Source organism: Ceratina calcarata, unplaced genomic scaffold (assembly GCF_001652005.2).
Source record: "Ceratina calcarata isolate Rehan_Ccalc_2016 unplaced genomic scaffold, ASM165200v1 scaffold557.2, whole genome shotgun sequence".
NCBI classification, from domain to species: domain Eukaryota; kingdom Metazoa; phylum Arthropoda; class Insecta; order Hymenoptera; family Apidae; genus Ceratina; species Ceratina calcarata.
In genome coordinates, this window is record NW_017176762.1 from 292,786 (window position 1) to 302,548 (window position 9,763).

Below are 9,763 nucleotides of genomic sequence, written 5' to 3' on the forward strand. Positions count from 1 at the left end.
CTGTCAGACTATAGGGATACTCAAGCTACCAACGGCAAGGAAGAGAATGAAACTACTGATTTGCATATAATTATATCTGAAATTATTATCGAAATGCATCTAAGTTCGTGTACTTAATGCGGAGAACCTTGAATAGAATAGAAAACTATTATGGTTAGTTTTGTTTTTGTCGAAATACATGCGGTCGTTTCGTTTTGATACCTAAGTACTCCGAATCGTGACACCGACGGATAAACTTAAGTGTTAAATGTTTCGTTAGACATAATAAGATGAAAATGTTGATGAAAGTGACGCAAAGTTCTTTGACAGTTGCTGTTACAAAAAGGTAACTATTTTTTATAGAGAACAAAAAAGTTTTACGATATAAACACCAGTGATAAAAGCCTTTGTTGCATTAACCTCATGGGAAAATTTTGTGAGATTTGAATACCTTTGGCAATAATTAATTTCTCTGTCATTAAACGTAATAATGTTTTTTACAGTGCTGTGCAAAGAAAGACTTGTTCCCTTTTCCATAAATGTAATTTAGCCACTAATAATGCACCCACCAAGCTAACACGAAATTCAATCATTACACCGTTTCCTCCGTTGACCAAACCTGTCCCTAATTTGCCTAAAGCTGTCTATGCTAGTGCTAAAGAAGAACATCAGGTCACCAAAGTGACAGTTTTACCAAATGGGTTGAAAGTCGCGTCTGAAAATAGGTTTGGCCAATTCTGTACGATAGGTGGTAAGTTTAAATGCTGTACTTGATACAAACTTTGAAGTTTCTTCTTTGAAACTAATGTTTTCTTACAGTATTGCTTGATTCCGGCCCCCGATATGAGATTGCATATCCCAGTGGTATCTCACATTTCTTAGAGAAATTGGCATTTGGAGTAAGATATTTATAATACAATTTCAAATTTTAATATTCCAGGGATAAAAGAAATAAAACAAAAACAGTAATTTACTCTTACAGTCTACCAAATCCTATAAGAACAAAGATCAAATAATGTTGGCTTTAGAGAAACATGGAGGGATATGCGACTGTCAAGCATCCAGAGACACATTTGTTTATGCAGCATCTGCAGAACGTAATGGATTAAATACTGTTGTACAGATTTTAGCTGACATTGTTTTAAGGCCTTTAATTACGAACGACGAGGTACAGAAGTTGCTGTGTTATATTATTTTAATCCACTATTGTTTTATGTTTGGTATTAAAGATTAAAATTTCTAGGTATGTGCTGCAAGACAAATGATTCAGTTTGAATTGGAGTCTTTACTCACGAGGCCAGAACAGGAACCAATACTAATGGATATGATTCATGCAGTAAGTAGATGGAACTATAAAAAGAAATCTGAGAATTATATAATTAAATCAAATTGATCCTCAGGCTGCATATAGAAATAATACTCTTGGACTCCCAAAGATTTGTCCAAAGGACAATATCGAGCGTATTGATAGGAAAATATTGCTTGAATACTTGAAACGTCATTACACACCTCAAAGAATGGTAGTGGCCGGAGTTGGTATAAAGCATGAAGATCTCATTTCCGCGGTTCAAAAGTAACTAAGAGTAAAATATTTATTAAAATAGATAATTTAATTGTTAAACAGGATCATCTTCGAATTAAACTCGTTGTTATATAATAGATACTTTGTCGAAGAAAAATCTATATGGGAGGAGGAGGAACAGACGCAAGGAGGAAATGAGAAAGATTCGATAAACAAACGTTTGAGCATGGTCGACACGTCGATTGCTCAATACACAGGAGGTTACATGCTTGTAAGTATCGTTTGAACTTGAATACAAGAACTAAGGAATATTGTAGTTTGATAAACGAAAGTTCTATCATTCCTTACAGGAAGATTGTAATGTTCCTGTGTACGCAGGGCCGAGTGGTCTGCCAGAATTATCGCATGCAGTGATAGGTTTGGAGGGATGTTCTCATCAAGATCCAGATTTTGTAGCCATGTGCGTTTTGAATATGATGATGGGTGGTGGCAATAGTTTTAGTGCTGGAGGCCCAGGAAAGGGAATGTACACTCGCTTATACACGAATGTACTTAACAGGTAGGGCTTTAAACAATTGTTGCCAGAAGAACAAGTATCGCTGAGAGAAAATCATTTTCCAGATATCACTGGTTGTATAGTGCAACAGCGTATAATCATGCATACGCTGACACAGGACTTTTTTACATTCATGCATCTTGTACGCCGTCCCACGTGAAGGATATGGTAGAAGTGATCGTACATGAGATGGTCACTATGGCGCACAATATTACGGACAACGAGCTAGCGGTATAACTTCCTTTATAATGTTTAATCACATTTGTAAGAGTATACGTCCATCTATTTGGTCTTATATCTTGAAACTGTACTTCTTTGATAACAGAGAGCGAAGAAACAACTGCAGTCTATGTTACTTATGAATTTGGAGCAAAGGCCCGTTGTATTTGAAGATATTGGAAGGCAGGTTTTAGCCACTGGTTCCAGGAAACGACCAGAATACTTTATACAGGCAATTGGTACGTTATCCAGTGCATTTGTTAATTTAATGTAGGAGGATCTCTTGTTTATGTTCATATTTATTTGCAGATGCAATAACAAAAGATGATATAAGACGAGTGGCGTGTCGTTTACTCAAATCGGCACCCAGTGTAGCAGCACGGGGAGAAGTAAGGGCTGTACCTTCCATTGCAGACATTCAAGCTGGATTAGTCGACGAACAGGGTCGATTGCCTGGCTCTCGAAGTAGATTGTCGCTTTTTCGTTAATAGATAGAAAATGTTAATTTCGTGGATCGCACGTTCGTTGGTAAAAAGTATTTGCCATACGTAAACTATTCACCTTAATCTCGAATTAAAATTTTATACTTTAAATTCCATATCAGAGAAAGATCTTTAATTTATTTATGATCTGTATTAAATATTTCAAAGCAGAATTTGAAACCACTCTTGAACGTTAAATTTGTTACGTATGTGCGTAGGCACTTATATTTACGAATGTAACGCGTAAGTACAAATACGAACAATGAACATTGTGTTTATTATGCATTATAAAAGACAGTGAAAAATAATATAAAAAAATATATATAAATTCAAGATTATATTTGTGACACATGACATATATTTATGTTGAGATAATTATTATCGTGTGCTGTATCTTTAAATAAATTACTTAGGATCGACTTTGCATTCGTGCATATAAAGAAATTTGAAATTTTCATCGCAGGTCTTTATTTTTGTACCAAAACTTTGTCTACACGCAGGTGAACACTGTATACACGATGTATATACACTGAACATGTGCTGTACCTGAACCTTGATACAAAACGAAATTAAGCTTCCACCTCTTCCAGTGTCTTGAGGAAAGAAGCTTTCTTTTGGTTGACACGATTCTTTCTCTCGGACAAAGAAAGTTTCGCTCGGTTCCATCGCTTTTTCACGATCACCTTATCCTTCGCGACCTTCACGTGTTCTGGATTCGCGCGTATAGCTTCGTGAGCGCTCTTATAGATACCCTCGATCTAAAAATCAGAATGTACGTATTTATTAATAACAACGAAAAAAACATTATTGGCAAGTGAAATGTAACATAGGTTGAACTGAAAATGCCATAATTCATGCATTTATCCTTGAAAACCAATGTGATTATATTGTCCAACTGCGACACTGCGAAGATCGTCAGCTCTTGCAGTAATTATAAGTTGGACGAATGCAAACAATGTTTATGGACACTTACATTATCAGCTGTGATACCATTTTTGATATATTGCGAGAATTGTCGTTTGAAGGCTTCGTCATCTTCCTCTTCTAACGTCCTCATATAATTGGCCACGTGCTGGCCAAAGATGTGTTGCCGATGGACGTCGGCATTGAAAGCCTTAGACTCGCTGTCGTATCCTGGGAACCTCTTGGTGCTATTTATCAAAACATGTATACATGAAGTATCTTACGTCATGTGAGTGTCTGTGCTACTACAATGTTCGATTCTGTATTATCAGAGACACGATTATAATCTTTTTACGTCGTTGCAAAAACGGTACGTTGCACTGTAGAACACAGATACAAAGTCACGCTTTGCGGTGACTCAGATGACGCGCATGTGCCAGAAAATCATCATAATGCTAGGATTTGACTAAATTTCGTTTTGGAATTCTATTCGTGGTAACAATTATTTGATGAATACCTATGAGGAATATTGAGGCCGCCGTCAACGGCACCTTTCATCGCACCGAACACCCTAGCACCAGTGGTCGTACGCATGAGTCCGGTGTCCAGGTAACACCTAAATGCTCCAGGACCATCATCCAGTTCTTCAACGTTGTATTCATCACCGGTCACTTCTGTTGTTCCAGCGTACAGGGTATCCAGTCCTAACTTTTTCAGTAACTATGGAAAAACATAAGAGAACTTCATCTTTAAAAGGTGTAAACGATTTCAGTGATTTAATAATGATTATTATTATCAAATCAGAATTATAATATAGGGAACAATTAATTCTCTTCAGTTGTACATCAAAGCGAGCTGAGTGTATCATCATTTGATAAATATTTAAGAAGTTATGTGATTATGATAGAATTGAATGAACATACTTACTCTTCTAGCCAGAAGTAAGCCTGTGCAGTATGCAGAAGCATAATTTGTAAGGCCTACTTTAACACCATATTTTGGAAGTTCATGGCTGTACGCAGCACACACAATTCTGTCTCCTTCGATTCTTGAATATGCAATCTATGTACATACCATATTATATAGCAACTGGACAAAGAAAGTATTTATATAATTGAGCATATTTACCTGACAAGTAATATCCTTGTTCGATAATCGTACGATCAACCTATATTTAGGAGTGTTATATTTATTTTTATCTTGGATGGTTAATCTTTTGCGTGCATAATAATCAGTCTTTCCTTCGCGCCTCCTCTTGAACTTAACTTGATAACGTTTGAAGTACTGTTTATTTTTGACAACTTTTACGAAACCCTAAAAAAAAAACATTAGTATGTTCAGACTTCCATTTCCCGTGTGTTTTACATCTCACTTATTATGCAACGATCAGTATCATAGGAAACAATGTTATCATTTTATCAAAGTGAGCTAGATTTTCATCACTTGAAAGTGTATAATTCTATTTATTTACAAAGGCTTATATTACTATATATTATACCACATCGTCTCCGTTGGTTATTTCACAAACACATACATTAAAATGCGGTCTTAAAGTCAATAAGCGAGACCTTTCTTCTAATAATACAAACAGATAAACGATTGAATTTCTTTAATAATGTATTATCCGAATTGTGAACTTATGGAAGCAGTAATATCGTCACGAACTCGTGTCGCGACAATGAACATCATTATCCAAATCCAATCGAATTCCATACATCCTCTATCTTTGTTATTACTCAATCATTTCCACAAATAATTGGGAATTTTGTTTACCTAATTAAACAAATCTTAAATAAATCTGGCTTACCATTATTATAAGAAATAGAATAAAATCCCGAGGTGGAACACCGTTCCCGTATGCTCCACGTAGAAAAAGAACGCTCCTCAACGTTCCTCCCGCTCCTCCCTTCAGGCGCTTGTTGCGCCCTCACGTTTTGTACATATATGCACTAAAATATAATTCTACACTTGAAGAAATGGTGGGAAATTAGAAAAATTCGGCCGTATCAGAGCGAAATAACTTTTTCTATATTAAATTATACGAATCAATGATGAATAAATACTAATGTAGGTATTAAATATTCATGTATATTTATTATGAAATTTACATTACATAAATTATTCGTGTAATCTTAAAAAGCGGCAATACATTTACATATAGATACATGACATGCTGTGGCTACACAAATCACATTTTTAGGAATGGATCCCTTCATATCTTATTCGCAATAAAACGAATTCTATCTGACTCCTCACTCTCCTGAATAGAAAAAGCACACTAGAGAATTATATACATATTTTTATGTTTGTACATCTTGGGCCTCCTCTACTCCCCAGTCACTTAAATCTTCCTCCCAACAGTTACTTCCTTCTCCCGTTTCTGCATTTATTACCTTTACGTCAAACACACTATTCGATACCACTTCTGATTGTTGTATATGCAAAATCTGTGTCTTCTTTATTATCGGTTCCATATCCGTGAAAAAATCATATTCCTCTTTTAATGTGTCAGTCGATTTTGAATTTTTAATATCAAGCTCTGAAATATCAGATAAAACAGCTACTTTCCTTGGTTTTGCCTCAGTTTTCGTTTTATCTGTACTCGGTATAGAATCTGTAACAATGGTTGGTGTTGTATCCGAATTGCTGGGTATCGTTTCAGAATGCCGAGAAACTCGCGCATCTCCGGTTTCCTGAATGTCCCAATCGGACCATGTGTATTCTTCGTCGATAATTATGGAAGCAATCTCCTTCTTGTCCTCACCACCGTCAGGAGACGGCCTCTCGGGAAGGTTGATTGGTTTCTCGACGAGATTCGTTGAAATTGGAAACTGAGCAATGCTTGTACCGTCGTCGATTTTTTTATTATCCTTTAGTTTGTTTGGTCGTCCGTCCGTGAATAATTTTCCTCTCTTTCCACCGATAACAGTTGCAGCGCCCAGAATTGGAACTATATCGGCTAACGCTTTCAACGTCGCTGATACAAGATGATCGTTTGTATCCTTAATTCCGACAAGCAATTCGGGAAGTACTTGGGACTTCAACTCATTCGCTTGGAAAGTGTGAACGAATGAATTAAAGTGCGCTAGGAGGACTAAACGTATCGACACGTCCCGTATGCAAAACATCTGCAAGAGTTTTGGTACCAAGTAAACTTTAAACGTAGAAACAGTAAATAAATTATCATTTGTACTATCCTTTCCATCTGTAAATAAAATAACATTCAAGCCCTGATTAATGTTACAGATTAAATTTCATTAAAGACTATTCACCTTTTGGCTTCAAAATAAATGGTAGAAGCTGTTTCTGTGCTGTTGTATCCAATAAAACCATTCTTGAGAGTAATAATCGACCTAATTGCTCGGCAACTATATTTTCAGGAAACGTTCTTAATTGCGTTATTAGACTACTGTAATAAGATGAAAATATTTTAACGTCTATACGTATAGTTACTCTGTAAATAATTGTCTTCTTTTAGTAAGAATATTTACTCAAAAAATACTTCTTTCTCTTGATTGTTCTTCAGAGGTAGTTCATCTAAGAATGCATATATCCTCATAAAGTCATGATTAAAGAATGAATGTTGAAGTACATAGGATAAGTCGCTTCTTAAAGATGGATCTGGGTTTTGCAGATTATCTTTACAAAATTGTTTAAACTCTAACAGACCTGGAACATCTCCTAAAATGGGACACGTGTTCTATCAAAATCTGTTTACAATCTCTATAAACCATAAACAATAAATTATTTCACACCTGGTTCTTTTAATTTTAATATGTCTTCGGCTAATACCCCAAATGCATATGCATCTATCGATGTGAAACACGTGGAGGTGAGTGCTGCATCTTCCTCAGAAGATATTGCTTTTTCATATCTGTAACTCCTTATTTTCTTCAAATGAGAAGTTAATTCTTTAAATTTACACAAACATTCCAGTCCACCGAGCTTCCACGATCCTTCTGGTGTAACATAAATGGAACTTTCACAGATATTGTTGTGAGACAGAGACGCTTTCTGGTGAAGAAAAACTAATGCCCGTAAAATGCTGCACATGCCCATGCATATTTGTAATGTACTTTGAGCTTCTAACGTTTGTATCAAAGGCTTAACTTGTTCAGTGGCAAGAAAATACTTGCTTCCTTTTGACCATGAGGAAACATACTTCAATATACAAGGATGTCTATATAACATTAGATTCTGAAATAGAGAAAAGCATAAATATTGTTATTAATAAAATTTATTATATGCTCGACTCAGATTGTACATAATGTAACAGGTAATCGATACATTAACATTAACCTTTGCAGCCTTCTGTAGAGGCGATGGATTTCCAAAATTTGCACTATAATGCAATAATGGTTCACTGACAAAAACCGAAATGGTTTGAACATTATGACCGTTTACGCGGGCCAAATAATGGGCCCAAAAATCAGTTATTTGAACCGGTTTCTCGTCGATTTCTAGCCCGCTAAGGGCACTCCTTTCATTCCCCATTAATTTATTACAGAATTGAGCCACATGTATCACACAACGGTCGAAAGTAACAATCGTTTAACAAACATTTCTCGATCAATTGTTAAACAAAAAGAATCATTCGAAAGAATGCCTTGCAACAGTTGCAATTGTTTATTCCAGATTATAATGTTGCTTTGATTTTAGAACACATCACTAAACTCGATGTAGATCCTTCAAGTGTGACAGACGATAAAAAAATTGATATCAACTGTTTCATTTATCGCTGATAGCTATTTCTCAGACAGATACGCGATTTTAGCGCCATTATTCTAACAACGAATCCTCTTCATTTCATTTCACATATCTATTTTCGTTGCATAAATCAGTCTACAGTCGTATTTATCGAATACGGTAAGGATATATTGTGAGTTTGAGTTTTCATTTATAGATTAGAGTAATAAATTCCATCGTTGGAGTTTTATATCTTTTATGAACGTAAATGTAGGAATCGATTCACGCGGAAACATGTGCGGGAAATAAGTACACGCATGTATGTATGTATGTACTTCATTTGCATTCCAGAATCTAAACTAATTTAATTTGAAGTTTAGGGAAAAACTATTATATTTTTATTATTTCCGTGCAGTAATCATTGTATTATTTTTTCATCATATTTATACTTACTTTATTCGTTTTTCATCATCTTCAGCTGTTGAATAATTCATTTACAGATTATTTACTGATAGGATATGAAAATAATTACATTGATGATATAATTATATTATTAATAACGATAGTAGCAGGTAATAATAAGCAGGTAGAAATTAATAATGATATGTAGTGTATCAATTAAGAAAAGATTTTTGGATTTTGATAGTGATTACCTTATTTAGAAAAATAAGGGAATGATAAGCTATCTATTTACAATACATACGACAATAAGATACATAGTTTTAATAAAAATGACAATCAAATAAAAGAAAGGATAAAAGACGGAATATGATATAATTAATACAGACTAGTATCTAAAATGAAATTAATAATACACAATATGGTACAAAGTAATATGTATATAAAATATCATTATTAAGAGTATGTGCTACAGCAGTAGTAAAATACCTTGTGGTAACAGTAACAATGTCAGCAAAAATATGAGTAAAGAGTATTAGTAGAACTAGCAACAATTTCATAGACAATTGTTTATTGAATATTAGTAGCTTCGATCAATTAAAAGTGTTACTACTACCACTACTACTATTACTGCTGTTGCGAGCACTATTAATTTCAAGTTGCATCCGCTAATTATAACAGTAACATGAAATAATGATAATGAAATAACAAAAAGATCGAAGTGCATCGCAAGAACTTGCAATTTTCAAAAGCGATTACTGTTCTCCTAAAATACATAGTATACTTTTATTAATCGCTCGAAATCATACGAAAAATGTAAGAACGTTTGTCTGGCAGTAAGTCAAAGGCACCATCGTCGATACTCGGCTATTTTTCAGTTTTAGATTTTCACATACTCGTAATAATCGAGGCGATCAAACGTTTTCGAAAAACTATTCGCATAACATAGCTGAAAATAATAATTAAATCTAATCATTTTCCTTAACGAGCGCGTTTCATAGGAATATAGAAGTTACG

The 9,763-nt window shown here is 34.7% G+C and overlaps 3 protein-coding genes across 5 annotated transcripts in view; 1 reads left to right on the top strand and 2 right to left on the bottom strand.

Moving 5' to 3' along the window:
- The first annotated feature begins 1 nt into the window (after position 1).
- Positions 2–3,202, top strand: LOC108629264 (mitochondrial-processing peptidase subunit alpha). The gene is made up of 11 exons (XM_018031836.2): positions 2–325; positions 483–730; positions 799–878; positions 962–1,147; positions 1,223–1,315; positions 1,380–1,552; positions 1,640–1,772; positions 1,852–2,060; positions 2,123–2,288; positions 2,383–2,515; positions 2,586–3,202. The coding sequence occupies exons 1-11, from the start codon at positions 270–272 to the stop codon at positions 2,762–2,764; spliced, it is 1,656 nt and encodes a 551-aa protein (XP_017887325.1). The 5' UTR covers positions 2–269; the 3' UTR covers positions 2,765–3,202.
- RpL5 (ribosomal protein L5) lies at positions 3,203–5,581 on the bottom strand. Its single transcript, XM_018031837.2, has 6 exons — positions 5,469–5,581; positions 4,790–4,975; positions 4,589–4,723; positions 4,179–4,381; positions 3,732–3,909; positions 3,203–3,516 (listed from the first exon to the last, which is right to left on the bottom strand). Exons 1-6 carry the CDS (start codon positions 5,469–5,471, stop codon positions 3,328–3,330), a joined length of 894 nt encoding a protein of 297 aa, XP_017887326.1. The 5' UTR covers positions 5,472–5,581; the 3' UTR covers positions 3,203–3,327.
- A 152-nt stretch (positions 5,582–5,733) lies between these two features.
- The window catches only part of LOC108629289 (protein-associating with the carboxyl-terminal domain of ezrin), a 5,547-nt gene continuing 1,517 nt past the window's right edge, over positions 5,734–9,763 (bottom strand). The window contains exons 1-5 of one of the 3 annotated variants that reach the window (XM_018031877.2): positions 7,949–8,720; positions 7,417–7,858; positions 7,153–7,342; positions 6,934–7,070; positions 5,734–6,866 (exon numbers count right to left, since the gene is read on the bottom strand). In XM_018031877.2, coding sequence (XP_017887366.1) covers positions 5,962–6,866; positions 6,934–7,070; positions 7,153–7,342; positions 7,417–7,858; positions 7,949–8,155 — 1,881 coding nt within the window. In that variant the 5' untranslated portion in view covers positions 8,156–8,720 and the 3' untranslated portion in view covers positions 5,734–5,961. Of the gene's footprint in view, positions 6,867–6,933; positions 7,071–7,152; positions 7,343–7,416; positions 7,859–7,948; positions 8,721–9,763 lie in introns of those variants that run through there. The other 2 variants (XM_018031878.2, XM_018031879.2) reach the window with 2 other exon arrangements.

Coding starts and splice junctions, on each gene's coding strand:
- LOC108629264 (XM_018031836.2), top strand. CDS start 270: ATGAAAATGTTGATGAAAGTGACGCAAAGTTCTTTGACAGTTGCTGTT. Junction 1,553..1,639: donor CTCATTTCCGCGGTTCAAAA/GTAACTAAGAGT, acceptor GTTATATAATAG/ATACTTTGTCGAAGAAAAAT. Junction 2,289..2,382: donor TTACGGACAACGAGCTAGCG/GTATAACTTCCT, acceptor CTTTGATAACAG/AGAGCGAAGAAACAACTGCA.
- RpL5 (XM_018031837.2), bottom strand. Junction 4,382..4,588: donor GCTTACTTCTGGCTAGAAGA/GTAAGTATGTTC, acceptor GTTTTTCCATAG/TTACTGAAAAAGTTAGGACT. Junction 3,910..4,178: donor GGCCTCAATATTCCTCATAG/GTATTCATCAAA, acceptor TTTGATAAATAG/CACCAAGAGGTTCCCAGGAT.